Source organism: Oncorhynchus gorbuscha, linkage group LG06 (genome assembly GCF_021184085.1).
Source record: "Oncorhynchus gorbuscha isolate QuinsamMale2020 ecotype Even-year linkage group LG06, OgorEven_v1.0, whole genome shotgun sequence".
NCBI lineage: Eukaryota > Metazoa > Chordata > Actinopteri > Salmoniformes > Salmonidae > Oncorhynchus > Oncorhynchus gorbuscha.
The window spans coordinates 106,358,728-106,376,459 of record NC_060178.1 but is presented as its reverse complement, the minus strand read 5'-3'; the positions used below and the strand labels follow the sequence as shown (position 1 = coordinate 106,376,459).

At 44.4% G+C, this 17,732-nt stretch overlaps 1 protein-coding gene across 2 annotated transcripts in view; it reads right to left on the bottom strand.

Moving 5' to 3' along the window:
- Nucleotides 1-695: 695 nt before the first annotated feature.
- Nucleotides 696-17,732, bottom strand: part of LOC124038650 (thrombospondin-2-like) — a 45,287-nt gene continuing 28,250 nt past the window's right edge. The window contains exons 13-23 of one of the 2 annotated variants that reach the window (XM_046354750.1): nucleotides 15,920-16,138; nucleotides 15,514-15,621; nucleotides 14,709-14,868; nucleotides 13,723-13,841; nucleotides 9,868-10,102; nucleotides 6,559-6,786; nucleotides 4,615-4,886; nucleotides 4,171-4,268; nucleotides 3,210-3,349; nucleotides 3,015-3,048; nucleotides 696-2,418 (exon numbers count right to left, since the gene is read on the bottom strand). In XM_046354750.1, coding sequence (XP_046210706.1) covers nucleotides 2,415-2,418; nucleotides 3,015-3,048; nucleotides 3,210-3,349; nucleotides 4,171-4,268; nucleotides 4,615-4,886; nucleotides 6,559-6,786; nucleotides 9,868-10,102; nucleotides 13,723-13,841; nucleotides 14,709-14,868; nucleotides 15,514-15,621; nucleotides 15,920-16,138 — 1,617 coding nt within the window. In that variant the 3' untranslated portion in view covers nucleotides 696-2,414. The remainder of the gene's footprint in view (nucleotides 2,419-3,014; nucleotides 3,049-3,209; nucleotides 3,350-4,170; nucleotides 4,269-4,614; nucleotides 4,887-6,558; nucleotides 6,787-9,867; nucleotides 10,103-13,722; nucleotides 13,842-14,708; nucleotides 14,869-15,513; nucleotides 15,622-15,919; nucleotides 16,139-17,732) is intronic. The other variant, XM_046354751.1, reaches the window with a different exon arrangement.

Here is a 17,732-nt window from a genome sequence, read left to right as displayed (position 1 = left end):
TGACAATATTTCTCTTTGCATATGATAGATTCAAATGGAGGGACTATATCGTTTATCTTCACTTGACAATATTTCTCTCTGCATATGATAGATTAAAATTGAGGGACTATATCGTTTATCTTCACTTGACAATATTTCTCTCTGCATATGATAGATTAAAATGGAGGGACTATATCGTTTATCTTCACTTGACAATATTTCTCTCTGCATATGATAGATTAAAATTGAGGGACTATATCGTTTATCTTCACTTGACAATATTTCTCTCTGCATATGATAGATTAAAATGGAGGGACTATATCGTTTATCTTCACTTGACAATATTTCTCTCTGCATATGATAGATTCAAATGGAGGGACTATATCGTTTATCTTCACTTGACAATATTTCTCTCTGCATATGATAGATTCAAATGGAGGGACTATATCGTTTATCTTCACTTGACAATATTTCTCTCTGCATATGATAGATTCAAATGGAGGGACTATATCGTTTATCTTCACTTGACAATATTTCTCTCTGCATATGATAGATTCAAATGGAGGGACTATATCGTTTATCTTCACTTGACAATATTTCACGGATCTGATGTATTCATTCATCAATCAATCAGTTTAATGGTAAATATAAATCCATTTCATTTTATGACATATTTATAACAATCCATCATTTCCATTATCACAATGAAGAAGACATGGTGTACAAACAATTTATTTAGGAAATAAGATCATCTCTTTTAAGTGGAACTCCTCCCCAACTATCACAACTAATAATGGTACATTTAACAACAAACAAATAACTTTTAAACTTTTTTTTTTTTTTACATTTGTGCATTGCAATATCGCTCACAAAATATAACAAAGCTAGTTATTAACAAAGAAAACTACATTTGACAACAATTCATGCTATGCAGACTGATGACAACTTAAAAGCTATACATTGCAAATATCCTTGATACATAAAACTCAACCAAAAGTTACAAGACACATTTTTACTTGATTTTTGAATAGATTCTAGAATGGTTAAATGTTTGAATAGATTCATCTGGTTAAATGTTTCACTCATTCAAAACAGAAAGTTCTCTTCTCATGACGTTAACACGTGAACGACACATTTACATTGACATAAAGTCAAGTGTTTTCATTGTGTCCCATCTGAAATGTCCCCGTCACACCAGCCAAACACACTCAAACCTCAGACCGTCAGCTGTCGTGGTCAAGGATGCTGTTGTTCTCTCACACATACTACAACTAACCCCAAACATGACATTTGCCCTTACATCAATGTAGCACTCTTACATCAACCCTTAAGTCTATGTTCCAATGTCCATACTAGCATACTACTAGAATGCATGCTCGATATATTGCTTGATTCTATGGAAGTGGGATGCTAGAGGGCATTGTTTTGAGTGATGATAGGGCCTCTCTTGGGGAATTACTGAACATATGAATCAAGTAATACATGACACAACACTGCATAGTGCACAAAGTTTGCGATAGTCTATTCTATCTTGATGTTTGAGACATTTTGATGTTGATATCCAACGATTTTTCTGTTGTACTTCAATTGTGAAATTTCGTCAGTGTAAACAAATAAATAAATGATTTACCATCTCTAACAAACAAAACAAACAAGACATAAACTCAAAATAATAATTTACAGAAGAAATTATAGTACAAACTTAGTATAAACATCCCAAAGTACTTTAAAATGCTGTAAAACGGTCTCAAGGTCAACCTTCTTAGAGTTTGACAAACATTTTAAATGGGTAACTAAAGACCAGTTCAGGATGGCATAAGAAACAATTCAAAATATAATTTTGTTTCATTAAGTCAGCAACATACATCAGTGTGCTTTGGTATCAAATAAGAGTTTGGCAGTTAATATAAAACATTTGATCGTATTTTTCACTGTATGGCTGAAACTGCTGAGCTCAATACAGAGACCTTTAGTTGCTGGGCGACCTAGACACCTTTACTGTACCAAGTTGCTCTCTATTCCAGCAAGAATATCAATATTTATCGAGTAACAATAATTTTATATTTACTTTTGTTAATGTAAAGCTGTAGAAAGTTAGAAAAGCACAAAAGTGTTTGTTCAAAGAATCCCTATAATATGTTGTCAACATCAGTTACTTCGTTTTTTTCCATCGCCAAGGCCTTTTTCAGTTGTCCACTTGTCATCTGTTTTCACTTCTCAAGGAAATGTCTTTTCACATAAGGCACTCAGAAAACCTGCAAAGGGCCATGACTGCTCTTCAATGGAAAGTTAGAGGCAAAAAGACTTTGGAGGGGCGAAGTTGAAGCTACATTTCTTTGGTTGAAACGACAAGCGACTCAGCAATAGGCTGATGAACAAGTTATGAGGTTTAGTGTCTTTAGCCATTTGAAGTTTTCACATCCAACGCTGTTCAGTTATCTAGATAAAAAAAGGAAGAAAAGTATGATTATTTATAAACACAAAGCTAAGGAATAACAGCATATCCAGAGTCATACAGTATGTAGATTAAGTCTATATACAGTATACAGCTGTATACCTATACAGTCTGGCAGTATGGTTCTGGGAAGGTACAACACTGACTACAGCAAAAGGTGCAGCATTGGGTGTATCATTCCATAAAGCAAGACAACAACTATTTCACTGTGACAGTGATCAAGCAGTATTCTCATATTTGTGATCAAAGTAGCACCTGAAACATTTAAGACCACACACCAGACCTCCCGCAGTGTCACACACACACACACACACACACACACACACACACACACACACACACACACACACACACACACACACACACACACACACACACACACACACACACACACACACACACACACACACACACACACACACACACACACACACACACACTAGTCTTTGGAACCAGGCAAGGTGACAAGCAGAAACAAAAGCATGACTGCTGTTTTCTTTTTAACAAAGCGTGATTTTTGTATTTTCTTCAAATATTTTTTACAGCCGACACAAAGCAGAGACCTCTTTATGATTGTTACCTGATGGACAACACAGTTGGAAACTCCAGCTCATCTGAGTATTGGAAAAGATTTAGAAGGTTTTAACAACACTTTCCCCCCCTTCAGCTGCATTTTGTCTCCATAAAGGAGAGATCTCTCACCAACCAACCATTCAACACAGCACAAACAGATCTGGGACCAAGCTAGAATGGTGCTACTAGCTATAGAACTCACCTCTGCACTCGTATTTGAGATCGGAGAAGAAGACCAGTTCCTGGGAGAACACAAACAGGCCTAACCGTCCTCCAGCAAACGTCTTGTCGTACACTGGTCCTGAGTCTGCCAAGATCTGTTTCCCTTCATAAACCACAACCCTGAAAAACGCAACAAGACAATACATGAATGATTGAAAATGATCGCTTGGTGTGATCAACTGGATTCTATCCCAGGTCTCCTACATGCCACCAGACACTTAGATAAAACACACTATGGACAAAACACCCTGGATTCTATCCCAGGTCTCCTACATGCCACCAGACACTTAGATAAAACACACTATGGACAAAACACCCTGGATTCTATCCCAGGTCTCCTACATGCCACCAGACACTTAGATAAAACACACTATGGACAAAACACCCTGGATTCTATCCCAGGTCTCCTACATGCCACCAGACACTTAGATAAAACACACTATGGACAAAACACCCTGGATTATATCTTAGCCTATTGTATATCATTTGTGCTTCTATTATACAAATAATTTTCAGACTGTTATTGAGGAAATAGTGATGGGTGTGATCAACTGGATTCTATCCCAGGTCTCCTACATGCCACCAGACACTTAGATAAAACACACTATGGACAAAACACCCTGGATTCTATCCCAGGTCTCCTACATGCCACCAGACACTTAGATAAAACACACTATGGACAAAACACCCTGGATTCTATCCCAGGTCTCCTACATGCCACCAGACACTTAGATAAAACACACTATGGACAAAACACCCTGGATTATATCTTAGCCTATTGTATATCATTTGTGCTTCTATTATACAAATAATTTTCAGACTGTTATTGAGGAAATAGTGATGGGTGTGATCAACTGGATTCGATCCCAGGTCTCCTACATGCCACCAGACTGTTTTTGCCCACTGAGCTAAATTCTAGGTATTAGGCTAGACTTGCTCACCTGATGAAACCAGTCTTGGGTCTGTGGATGAGGTGCCACCTGTAGGCTGTGTAATCCTTCCAGCCAATGTTTTTGGGATCGTGCCAAAGAGTGCGCACCTGTAGACAACAGAGAAGGAGAAAAATGATTTACTAAAGAGCTATGATCTATGGTTACTTTATATATTTGATTGATTGACTGAAAGATTGCTCAATAGAGGGTATGACTACACCAGACACACAGTATGATATGTTGGCTTATATGACTTAGCTGTGTCAGGGTGAGTGGCCACTTTGGATGACTTAGCTGTGTCAGGGTGAGTGGCCACTTTGGATGACTTAGCTGTGTCAGGGTGAGTGGCCACTTTGTATGACTTAGCTGTGTCAGGGTGAGTGGCCACTTTGGATGACTTAGCTGTGTCAGGGTGAGTGGCCACTTTGTATGGAATCTTGGATCTTAGCATACCTGATTTTTAGTGTTTCCTGTGTGCCACAGGGCGTTTCTCAGGTTCTCCCCTGTGCCTGTGGTTGAATTGACCACCTTCAGGGAGACACCAGAGATACCGAAGGCCTTGGAGGGTTTGTCTTCCCAGTAGGTCTGAGTGACCTGCTTCCACATCACCACGTAGAAGCGGCCGCTCGACTGGTAGCCGAACACGAAACCAGCGTAGTCGTCATCCCGGTCCGTATTCACATAGAACGTACCACTGAAGTCCACTGCGTTGAACTCATCAAAGCCTGGAATGGTGGGACAGAATATGTGAATACTAAGGATGGATGGTGGGACAGAACATGTGAATACTAAGGATGGATGGTGGGACAGAACATGTGAATACTAAAGATGGATGGTGGGACAGAACATGTGAATACTAAGGATGGATGGTGGGACAGAACATGTGAATACTAAAGATGGATGGTGGGACAGAACATGTGAATACTAAGGATGGATGGTGGGACAGAACATGTGAATACTAAGGATGGATGGTGGGACAGAACATGTGAATACTAAAGATGGATGGTGGGACAGAACATGTGAATACTAAGGATGGATGGTGGGACAGAACATGTGAATACTAAAGTTGGATGGTGGGACAGAACATGTGAATACTAAGGATGGATGGTGGGACAGAACATGTGAATGCTAAAGATGGATGGTGGGACAGAACATGTGAATACTAAGGATGGATGGTGGGACAGAACATGTGAATACTAAAGATGGATGGTGGGACAGAACATGTGAATACTAAGGATGGATGGTGGGACAGAACATGTGAATACTAAGGATGAAGGGTGGGACAGAACATGTGAATACTAAAGATGGATGGTGGGACAGAACATGTGAATACTAAATATGGATGGTGGGACAGAACATGTGAATACTAAGGATGGATGGTGGTACAGAACATGTGAATACTAAAGATGGATGGCATATTGAACTGGAACTGTAAAACCAAGGACAGACGGTTTTCACTTGCTTCGCGCTTCAGCACTCTGCGTTCTCGTTCTGTGAGCTTATGTGACCAATCACTTCGCGGCTGAGCTGTTGTTGCTCCTAGACGTTTCCACTTCACAATAACAGCATTTACAGTTGACGGCTCTAAATGTACGGCTCTAAGTGTACGGCTCTAAGTGTACGGCTCTAAGTGTACGGCTCTAAGTGTATGGGTCTAAGTGTACGGCTCTAAGTGTATGGGTCTAAGTGTACGGCTCTAAGTGTACGGGTCTAAGTGTACGGCTCTCAGTGTACGGGTCTAAGTGTATGGGTCTAAGTGTACGGCTCTAAGTGTACGGGTCTAAGTGTACGGCTCTAAGTGTACGGCTCTAAGTGTACGGGTCTAAGTGTACGGCTCTAAGTGTACGGCTCTAAGTGTACGGCTCTAAGTGTACGGGTCTAAGTGTACGGCTCTAAGTGTACGGCTCTAAGTGTACGGGTCTAAGTGTACGGCTCTAAGTGTACGGCTCTAAGTGTACGGCTCTAAGTGTACGGCTCTAGCAGGGGCGGCAGAGCAGAACTTTGACTAACTGACTTGTTAGAAAGGTGGCATCCTGTAACGGTGCCACATTGAAAGTAACTGAGCTCTTCAGTTAGGCTATTCTAAAGCCAATGTTAGTCTATGGAGATTGCACGGCTGTGTGCTTGATTTTATACATCTGTCAGCAACAGATATGGCTGAAATAGCAGAATCCACTAATTGGAAGGGGTGTCCACATACTTTCATGTACACTATATATACAAAAGTATCTGAGGTAAGGTTGGTCCTGCTCTACTCGCCCACTGTGATGCAACGTCAGAATTGACAGTCTGCACATCTCTAAACTGTAGTGAATTAAATATCTCAAACGTATCTCTAATAATTATATATTTTCCGTCAGTATAGGCACTACATATTGAGGTTAATGTCCTACTCACCAACAGCGATGCCTGGGTCAGAGTTGACGGTCTGCACCAGCTCCTTGCCCTGATGCCTAACCACCCAGTTGGGGTCGATCTGCGTGGTTCCCTTGGGGTCCAGGTGCACCATCTGAAACTTCCGGAAGTTTGTGACGCTGATGGCGTTGTTCTCAGGACACACGTCAAGGATGTCTGGGATGTTGTCGTTGTCAAAGTCGTCTTTGCAGGCATCTCCTCTACCGTCGCCTGTTGATAGAAGAACAGAAGACGCTGGGTTAAAATACAAAGTCCTAGTGTGACAACTTGGTCGTAACGAGGTCTGCTTTTTAAATGAATAACACCATGAATTCATAATACAATGTTCCATCTCTGGTTGTTGCTCTTTTATTCCCTTTCAATGGAAGTTTTTATTGATTTCTTATTAGGATCCCCATTCCTTTTTGCAGAAGCAGCAGCTACTCCTCCTGGGGTGCACGATGAGTGAAAAACGATCCATGCTAACCTGTAACTTTACTTCAAATGTCCATCATTTCTGGCGATTAAAATTGCCACCCCAGGGAAGGCAGACGTTTCACTTAGTCTGCTAAGTTTTCATCAAAAGAGTGGAACAGAAAATAATCACAGAACTTTTATCTTTTAATACTAATGTCCTCCAAGTCCAATAAGGAGTCTCAGCCATCTCTGCATGCCATGAAAACGACCATTGATACGTGTAACTGTCTTAGAGGACATCGTCAATTAAAAAATAGACTCAGGGCATAATACAGAGTGAAGGGAAGTGGCCAGCGAGATTAAAGCCTGTGCTATGGTGAAGTAGCTTCATTTTCTCCTCTACTCTTTTGTTATTGCACAGGGGGCTGACTTGATTCTATCAAATAAACACCTTTTGATGAGATGTGAAGAGGATGAAGGGATCTGGCACACTCTCTTTCTCCCTCTCCCTCCATCTTTCCCATATCTCTCTCCCTCCCTATACCCCTCTCCACACAGACTGTTTCAATTTAAAGCCAACTAAACCATTTCCAGGTAACCCTGCATGATAAAACTGAAATTGGGCACTGTGGATTAATCGAGAGCAAGCGAGCCCAGATGCCCCTTTTGGAAATAAAACTGTCCTGGCCGCAGGGTGGCTAGCTGGCTGATGATACCATCATGGGTTCCTGCTCCGCACGATGAAGTCATACGCTAATGACTTCATCAACCCTGACCTAGAAATACTCATTTTTGTTAACTCTTTCCTGTCTGACCCACCCACCATACTTGCACAATAAAACTGTGGGAGCATTCAACAACAGTTACTGGATATGCATATACTACTTATAAACCTCTAACCATACTTCACTATACACCTGCCTTTTTATAGAGAGAGAGGGGAAATAGAACAAGGCATATTGAACTGTTAAACGATGAGTGAAAAAGGAGGGGATAAAAGGAATCTCATGTGTGTTTATGGTGCACAGGTACAGGGTTAGGGTTCCCAGGAGCAGGGTTAGGGTTCCCAGGAGCAGGGTTAGGGTTCCCAGGTGCAGGGTTAGGGTTCCCAGGTGCAGGGTTAGGGTTCCCAGGTGCAGGGTTAGGGTTCCCCGGGAAATGGTTATGGTTCCCAAGTGCAGGGTTCTCAAGAGCAGGGTTAGGGTTCCCAGGTACAGGGTTAGGGTTCCACGGTACAGGGTTAGGGATCCCAGGTGCAGGGTTAGGGATCCCAGGTGCAGGATTCCCAGTTCCCAGTTGCAGGTTTAGAGTTCCCAGATGCAGGGTTTGGGTTCTCCGGTGCAGGGTTCACAGGTACAGGGTTCCCAGTTCCCAGGTGCAGGGTTAGGGTTCCCAGGTATAGGGTTAGGGTTCCCAGGTGCAGGGTTTGGGTTCTCCGGTGCAGGGTTCCCAGGTACAGGGTTCTCAGTTCCCTGGTGCAGGTTTAGGGTTCCCAGGTGCATGGTTAGGGTTCCTCGATACAGGGTTAGGGTTCCCAGGGGCAGGGTTAGGGTTCCCCAGTGCAGGGTTCCCAGTTCCCTGGTGCAGCTATTGGGTTCCCAGGTGCAGGGTAAGGGTTCCACAGTGCAGGGTTAGGTTACCCAGGTGCAGGGTTAGGGTTCCGCAGTGCAGGGTTAGGTTACCCAGGTGCAGGGTTAGGTTACCCAGGTGCAGGGTTAGGTTACCCAGGTGCAGGGTTAGGTTACCCAGGTGCAGGGTTAGGGTTACCCAGGTGCAGGGTTAGGGTTACCCAGGTGCAGGGTTAGGTTACCCAGGTGCAGGGTTAGGGTTACCCAGGTGCAGGGTTAGGGTTACCCAGGTGCAGGGTTAGGTTACCCAGGTGCAGGGTTAGGTTACCCAGGTGCAGGGTTAGGTTCTGCAGTGCAGGGTTAGGTTACCCAGGTGCAGGGTTAGGTTACCCAGGTGCAGGGTTAGGTTACCCAGGTGCAGGGTTAGGTTACCCAGGTGCAGGGTTAGGGTTCCGCAGTGCAGGGTTAGGGTTCCGCAGTGCACGGTTAGGTTACCCAGGTGCAGGGTTAGGTTACCCAGGTGCAGGGTTAGGTTACCCAGGTGCAGGGTTAGGGTTCCGCAGTGCAGGGTTAGGTTACCCAGGTGCAGGGTTAGGGTTCCGCAGTGCAGGGTTAGGTTACCCAGGTGCAGGGTTAGGTTACCCAGGTGCAGGGTTAGGTAACCCAGGTGCAGGGTTAGGTTACCCAGGTGCAGGGTTAGGTTACCCAGGTGCAGGGTTAGGGTTCCGCAGTGCAGGGTTAGGTTACCCAGGTGCAGGGTTAGGATTCCGCAGTGCAGGGTTAGGTTACCCTGGTGCAGGGTTAGGGTTCCGCAGTGCAGGGTTAGGTTACCCAGGTGCAGGGTTAGGTTACCCAGGTGCAGGGTTAGGTTACCCAGGTGCAGGGTTAGGGTTCCCAAGTGCATGAATGTAAAAGGGAGGGGAATAGGTTCTGCTTTGTGTTTTATGGTGGACAGGTGCAGGGAAGCCTCAAAGGGAGATTCCTCTACCACAAGCAGCAGTCTGTGATTATAGATAGTATCTACAGTATATTATATAGGGCTCTTACAGAGTCTACCTAATGGCTACTAATTCAGACAGCTACAGTCACAGCACTGTTCACAGGTGTGAGGGTATTCAACATGCTGATGCACATTGTGTGTGTGTGTGTGTGTGTGTGTGTGTGTGTGTGTGTGTGTGTGTGTGTGTGTGTGTGTGTGTGTGTGTGTGTGTGTGTGTGTGTGTGTGTGTGTGTGTGTGTGTGTGTGTGTGTGTGTGTGCGTGTGTGTGTGTGTGTGTGTGTGTGCGTGGCTATGCATACGTCCATGCACACGTGTTTTCCTCCTTACCATCAGAGTCCAGTTGATCTTTGTTGGGCGTCAATCTACAGTTGTCTCTATCGTCAGGGATACCGTCATTGTCATCGTCGAAGTCACAGGCGTCCCCTTTACCGTCCTTATCGTGGTCTGCCTGGTTTGAGTTGGCCACATAAGGACAGTTGTCCAGGTTGTTCTGGTGACCGTCTTCATCAATGTCCTGGTTGTTGTCACACTGGTCTCCTACAAGGTCATTGTCTGTGTCAGCCTGTTAGAGAGGAGAGAGGAGGGTTACAGGTCATTGTCTGTGTCAGCCTGTTAGAGAGGAGAGAGGAGGGTTACAGGTCATTGTCTGTGTCAGCCTGTTAGAGAGGAGAGAGGAGAGTTACAGGTCATTGTCTGTGTCAGCCTGTTAGAGAGGAGAGTTACAGGTCATTGTCTGTGTAGCCTGTTAGAGAGGAGGGTTACAGGTCATTGTCTGTGTCAGCCTGTTAGAGAGGAGTGAGGAGAGTTACAGGTCATTGTCTGCGTCAGCCTGTTAGAGAGGAGAGTTACAGGTCATTGTCTGTGTCAGCCTGTTAGAGAGGATAGAGGAGAGTTACAGGTCATTGTCTGCGTCAGCCTGTTAGAGAGGAGAGTTACAGGTCATTGTCTGTGTCAGCCTGTTAGAGAGGAGGGTTACAGGTCATTGTCTGTGTCAGCCTGTTAGAGAGGAGAGTTACAGGTCATTGTCTGTGTCAGCCTGTTAGAGAGGAGAGAGGAGGGTTACAGGTCATTGTCTGTGTCAGCCTGTTAGAGAGGAGGGTTACAGGTAATTGTCTGTGTCAGCCTGTTAGAGAGGATAGAGGAGGGTTACAGGTCATTGTCTGCATCAGCCTGTTAGAGAGGAGAGTTACAGGTCATTGTCTGTGTAGCCTGTTAGAGAGGAGGGTTACAGGTCATTGTCTGTGTCAGCCTGTTAGAGAGGAGAGAGGAGGGTTACAGGTCATTGTCTGTGTCAGCCTGTTAGAGAGGAGGGTTACAGGTCATTGTCTGTGTCAGCCTGTTAGAGAGGATAGAGGAGGGTTACAGGTCATTGTCTGCGTCAGCCTGTTAGAGAGGAGAGTTACAGGTCATTGTCTGTGTAGCCTGTTAGAGAGGAGGGTTACAGGTCATTGTCTGTGTCAGCCTGTTAGAGAGGAGGGTTACAGGTCATTGTCTGTGTCAGCCTGTTAGAGAGGAGGGTTACAGGTCATTGTCTGTGTCAGCCTGTTAGAGAGGAGGGTTACAGGTCATTGTCTGTGTAGCCTGTTAGAGAGGAGGATTACAGGTCATTGTCTGTGTCAGCCTGTTAGAGAGGAGAGTTACAGGTCATTGTCTGTGTCAGCCTGTTAGAAAGGAGAGTTACAGGTCATATCCTGTGTCAGCCTGTTAGAGAGGAGAGAGGAGAGTTACAGGTCATTGTCTGTGTCAGCCTGTTAGAGAGGATAGAGGAGGGTTACAGGTCATTGTCTGTGTCAGCCTGTTAGAGAGGATAGAGGAGGGTTACAGGTCATTGTCTGCGTCAGCCTGTTAGAGAGGAGAGTTACAGGTCATTGTCTGTGTAGCCTGTTAGAGAGGAGGGATACAGGTCATTGTCTGTGTCAGCCTGTTAGATAGGAGAGTTACAGGTCATTGTCTGTGTCAGCCTGTTAGAGAGGAGAGAGGAGGGTTACAGGTCATTGTCTGTGTCAGCCTGTTAGAGAGGAGGGTTACAGGTAATTGTCTGTGTCAGCCTGTTAGAGAGGATAGAGGAGGGTTACAGGTCATTGTCTGCATCAGCCTGTTAGAGAGGAGAGTTACAGGTCATTGTCTGTGTAGCCTGTTAGAGAGGAGGGTTACAGGTCATTGTCTGTGTCAGCCTGTTAGAGAGGAGAGAGGAGGGTTACAGGTCATTGTCTGTGTCAGCCTGTTAGAGAGGAGGGTTACAGGTCATTGTCTGTGTCAGCCTGTTAGAGAGGATAGAGGAGGGTTACAGGTCATTGTCTGCGTCAGCCTGTTAGAGAGGAGAGTTACAGGTCATTGTCTGTGTAGCCTGTTAGAGAGGAGGGTTACAGGTCATTGTCTGTGTCAGCCTGTTAGAGAGGAGGGTTACAGGTCATTGTCTGTGTCAGCCTGTTAGAGAGGAGGGTTACAGGTCATTGTCTGTGTCAGCCTGTTAGAGAGGAGGGTTACAGGTCATTGTCTGTGTAGCCTGTTAGAGAGGAGGATTACAGGTCATTGTCTGTGTCAGCCTGTTAGAGAGGAGAGTTACAGGTCATTGTCTGTGTCAGCCTGTTAGAAAGGAGAGTTACAGGTCATATCCTGTGTCAGCCTGTTAGAGAGGAGAGAGGAGAGTTACAGGTCATTGTCTGTGTCAGCCTGTTAGAGAGGATAGAGGAGGGTTACAGGTCATTGTCTGTGTCAGCCTGTTAGAGAGGATAGAGGAGGGTTACAGGTCATTGTCTGCGTCAGCCTGTTAGAGAGGAGAGTTACAGGTCATTGTCTGTGTAGCCTGTTAGAGAGGAGGGATACAGGTCATTGTCTGTGTCAGCCTGTTAGATAGGAGGGTTACAGGTCATTGTCTGTGTCAGCCTGTTAGAGAGGATAGAGGAGGGTTACAGGTCATTGTCTGCGTCAGCCTGTTAGAGAGGAGAGTTACAGGTCATTGTCTGTGTAGCCTGTTAGAGAGGAGGGTTACAGGTCATTGTCTGTGTCAGCCTGTTAGAGAGGAGGGTTACAGGTCATTGTCTGTGTCAGCCTGTTAGAGAGGAGGGTTACAGGTCATTGTCTGTGTCAGCCTGTTAGAGAGGAGGGTTACAGGTCATTGTCTGTGTCAGCCTGTTAGAGAGGAGAGTTACAGGTCATTGTCTGTGTAGCCTGTTAGAGAGGAGGGTTACAGGTCATTGTCTGTGTCAGCCTGTTAGAGAGGAGGGTTACAGGTCATTGTCTGTGTCAGCCTGTTAGAGAGGAGAGTTACAGGTCATTGTCTGTGTAGCCTGTTAGAGAGGAGAGAGGAGGGTTACAGGTCATTGTCTGCGTCAGCCTGTTAGAGAGGAGAGTTACAGGTCATTGTCTGTGTCAGCCTGTTAGAAAGGAGAGTTACAGGTCATATCCTGTGTCAGCCTGTTAGAGAGGAGAGAGGAGAGTTACAGGTCATTGTCTGTGTCAGCCTGTTAGAGAGGATAGAGGAGGGTTACAGGTCATTGTCTGTGTCAGCCTGTTAGAGAGGATAGAGGAGGGTTACAGGTCATTGTCTGCGTCAGCCTGTTAGAGAGGAGAGTTACAGGTCATTGTCTGTGTAGCCTGTTAGAGAGGAGGGTTACAGGTCATTGTCTGTGTCAGCCTGTTAGAGAGGAGGGTTACAGGTCATTGTCTGTGTCAGCCTGTTAGAGAGGAGGGTTACAGGTCATTGTCTGTGTCAGCCTGTTAGAGAGGAGGGTTACAGGTCATTGTCTGTGTCAGCCTGTTAGAGAGGATAGTTACAGGTCATTGTCTGTGTCAGCCTGTTAGAGAGGAGGGTTACAGGTCATTGTCTGTGTCAGCCTGTTAGAGAGGAGGGTTACAGGTCATTGTCTGTGTCAGCCTGTTAGAGAGGAGAGAGGAGGGTTACAGGTCATTGTCTGTGTCAGCCTGTTAGAGAGGAGAGGGTTACAGGTCATTGTCTGTGTCAGATACCAGCTTGATTTTCCAGAACTTTTCTAAATGTTTTCCAGAATTCCCGGTTGGAAGATTCCTGGAATGAGGAATAAGGAGGGAGTGAATCCTCCAACTACAACTGGGATTTCTGGGAATTTGTATAATGTTTCTGGAATTTAGCAACCCTAACAGCAATGGGGTAGCTTTTGTAATTACACAAGTAGTGTAATAGTGACTGTTTCTTTTTCCTACCTGGTCAGGGTTGTGTAATAGAGGACAGTTGTCACACTGGTCACCCACTCGATCCATGTCAGTGTCCTTTTGGTCATTGTTGTACACGTACGGACAGTTGTCTTGCTCATTTGGGATTTCTGAAGGAAAGGGGAAATGGACAATGAAAATGAAATTGTAATATTGTGTGTGCAGGACTTATCTTGAGTCATAATCTTAGATATTTGCTTGCATATGGCATATATATATATATATATATTTTTTAAACCTTTATTTAACCAGGCAAGTCAGTTAAGAACAAATTATTATTTTCAATGACGGCCTAGGAACAGTGGGTTAACTGCCTGTTCAGGGGCAGAACAACAGATTTGTACCTTGTCAGCTCAGGGATTTGAACTTGCAACCTTCTGGTTACTTGTCCAATGCTCTAACCACTAGGGTACCCTGCCACCCCGAGCTAATGCTAATCAATCAGTTGATAGTTGAGGGTGAAAAGATGAATCGCAAATCTGCCAGCTAGTCATTCCTTTGCATGATTTACTATCCCGCAATAACCCATGAAATATCTTCTTAGTACCCATTACCATGTACTGTTAAAGGGACACTTGGGGATTTTGGCAATGAGGCACATTATCTACCTCCCAGAGTCAGATGAACTTGTGGATAGCATTTATATGTCTTTGTTTCCAGTTTGAAGGAAGTTAGAGGAAGTTTCACAAGCCAATGCTAACTAGTGTTAGCACAATGACTAGAATGTTAGCAGATACCCATAGACGTCCAGCCATTGAGTTAACACTAACTAGCAATTGAGCTAGCACGAGTTAGCAACTTCCTTCAAACCGCATGCAAAGACATAAAAATGGTGTCGGCGAGTTCATCTGACTCTGGGGAAGGAGATAAATGATCCCTTTAAATAAAACATTAGAGGCATATGAAAGTTAAGAGTTGAAGGAGCATTCCCCTGACTACAATATAACAGTGAAGCAGTGGTCAGAAATAACTGGTACCATCTCCATCAATGTCGACAGCACAGGCATCTCCTTCGCCGTTGTGGTCAGTGTCAATCTGGGCAGGGTTGTGTTCGTAGGGGCAGTTATCACAACGGTCACCCACATCATCTTTATCAAAGTCAAACTGTCTGGGGTTATACAGGAGAGGACAGTTGTCCTGAGGAGAGAGAGAGAGAATCAAAATGAGATTTATTAAAGCGTCCGTTGCATGAAGATTTGATTTCCTATTTAATTAATCTAAATACCCCGATGAAGGCATTTGCCGAAATGTGTTGGTTTTAACAATAAAACATTGACCCTTGAAGCAAACTTCTATTGTCCTACCAAGAGATACTGAATATCTTTTCACCCATTTAATACATTTGCCTTAAAGGTCCAACACAGTCATTTTTATCTCAATATTAAATCATTTCTGGGTAACAATCAAGTACTTCACTGTTATTGTTTTCAATTAAAATGGTTGAAAATAAACAAAAATAGCTTCTTAGCAAAGAGCAATTTCTCAAACAATAATTTTGCTAGGAGTCTCTGGGAGTGGTCTGAGTGAGAGGCCTAATTGGAGAAGCCTAATGGAAGGCATAAGTAGCTAGGTTTGAAACTATCTTTGTTATTGGTCTATTAGCTTCTATCGCCAGGCTGGTCAAAACTCCACCCATGCAAAACAAGTTGAAATTTCAGGAGGCATTATCATCATTTTCAGAATTTCACATTTTTATTCCAACCTCAGTGTGGAAATATATATATTAAAATAAAGGACAATAATGTTTTGGACTTCACAGGGCCATTAAAAAAGGTCTCCTACTCTCTCATCCACGATTGCATCATTGTCATCATCCTTGTCGCAAGCATCTCCCTGGCCGTCTTTGTCAAAGTCCTCTTGTCCAGAATTAGGCAGGTTGGGGCAGTTATCCTGTTAAAGATTGATAAAGAAATGGAAACAGTTTTAGAAATAGCCACAGGAAGAACTATCAATGAGTGACATACTGTAAGATTGGAAAAATATGGAAAATCTGCAGGTCTGGTATTGAGGATAAACTTTTCCTGGACCTGGATTAAGCCTAGTCCTTGACTAAAGTGCATGACAATTGAACATCTCAATTGAAACAAATGTTTATTCCAGGACTAGTCCAGGAAGGTCTAAGTTTAATCAAGGACTGTGGACTTTAGGCTTAATGTGGCCCAGGAAACATAATGTTAGGGTCTGTTACCTTCCTGCAGTGATAGGTGGCGTTGGCGTCACACACCAGGTTCTGATTGGGCCATCCGTCTAGGTCAGAGTCCTCTCCACAGATGAAGCCATCCCCGGCATAGCCTATCCTACAGTCACACTTATACATGGGGTCACTGAAGTGGCTAAGGTAGATACACTCAGCTGAACGGTGACAGTTGTGGGTCTTGTCTTTGCAGGGGTTCTCTGGCTCGCAAACCTAGAGAGATAGAGATGCGATAGAGAGAAAGAGAACAGTCTAAGAAGACCCCTCAGCCGGGGTATATTGGCCATATACCACACCCCCTCTGACCTTATTGCTTAAATAAACCATTTTGTTTGGTCTAATTTAGCATATTTTCATTTGCCAAGGAAGAACATGGTAAAAGTGCTGTAAATCAGCATATCAATCTCATGGTAAAGTGTGTTCTCAGATGTTATGTCATGTTATGTAACACTATGTGATGTTATGCCATGTTATGTGATGTTATGTCATGTCTTTTCATGTTATGCCATATGTGAGGGCTGTACTTCTGAACCTATATGCCCCCTGCTCTGCCCTGTGGATTCTGCTACAGTGTATTGTGTAGCGACAGCAAGAGAACACTGTTATGGCTACAGCTGTCCATCTATAGGAAGTGAGTGGATGCCAGTCCATGAGCTCATACCATAACGTTACAACAGTGTTGCGTGATAACCAATAAAAAAGCATTTATTCCTTTAATCAGCTCTGGGATACAGAGGCGCTTAATGCCAGCTATGAGACAATTCCCTTTCCCCTTCCCTCAAATCCATTCGTAGGATGTTAACCTCAGATGTTAGTCTCAGATGTTAGCCTCAGATGTTAGCCTCAGATGTTAGCCTCGGATGTTAGCCTCAGATGTTAGCCTCGGATGTTAGCCTCAGATGTTAGCCTCAGATGTTAGCCTCAGATGTTAGCCTCAGATGTTAGCCTCGGATGTTAGCCTCAGATGTTAGCCTCAGATGTTAGCCTCAGATGTTAGTCTCAGATGTTAGCCTCGGATGTTAACCTCAGATGTTAGCCTCGGATGTTAGCCTCAGATGTTAGCCTCAGATGTTAGTCTCAGATGTTAGCCTCAGATGTTAGCCTCAGATGTTAGCCTCGGATGTTAGTCTCAGATGTTAGCCTCAGATGTTAGTCTCGGATGTTAGTCTCGGATGTTAGCCTCAGATGTTAGCCTCAGATGTTAGTCTCAGATGTTAGCCTCGGATGTTAGCCTCAGATGTTAGCCTCAGATGTTAGTCTCAGATGTTAGCCTCGGATGTTAGCCTCGGATGTTAGCCTCAGATGTTAGCCTCAGATGTTAGCCTCAGATGTTAGTCTCAGATGTTAGCCTCGGATGTTAGCCTCAGATGTTAGCCTCGGATGTTAGTCTCAGATGTTAGCCTCAGATGTTAGCCTCAGATGTTAGCCTCAGATGTTAGTCTCAGATGTTAGCCTCGGATGTTAGCCTCAGATGTTAGCCTCAGATGTTAGTCTCAGATGTTAGTCTCAGATGTTAGCCTCGGATGTTAGCCTCAGATGTTAGCCTCAGATGTTAGTCTCAGATGTTAGCCTCGGATGTTAGCCTCAGATGTTAGCCTCGGATGTTAGTCTCAGATGTTAGCCTCGGATGTTAGCCTCGGATGTTAGCCTCAGATGTTAGCCTCGGATGTTAACCTCGGATGTTAGCCTCGGATGTTAGCCTCGGATGTTAGCCTCAGATGTTAGCCTCAGATGTTAGCCTCGGATGTTAGCCTCGGATGTTAACCTCGGATGTTAGCCTCAGATGTTAGCCTCGGATGTTAGCCTC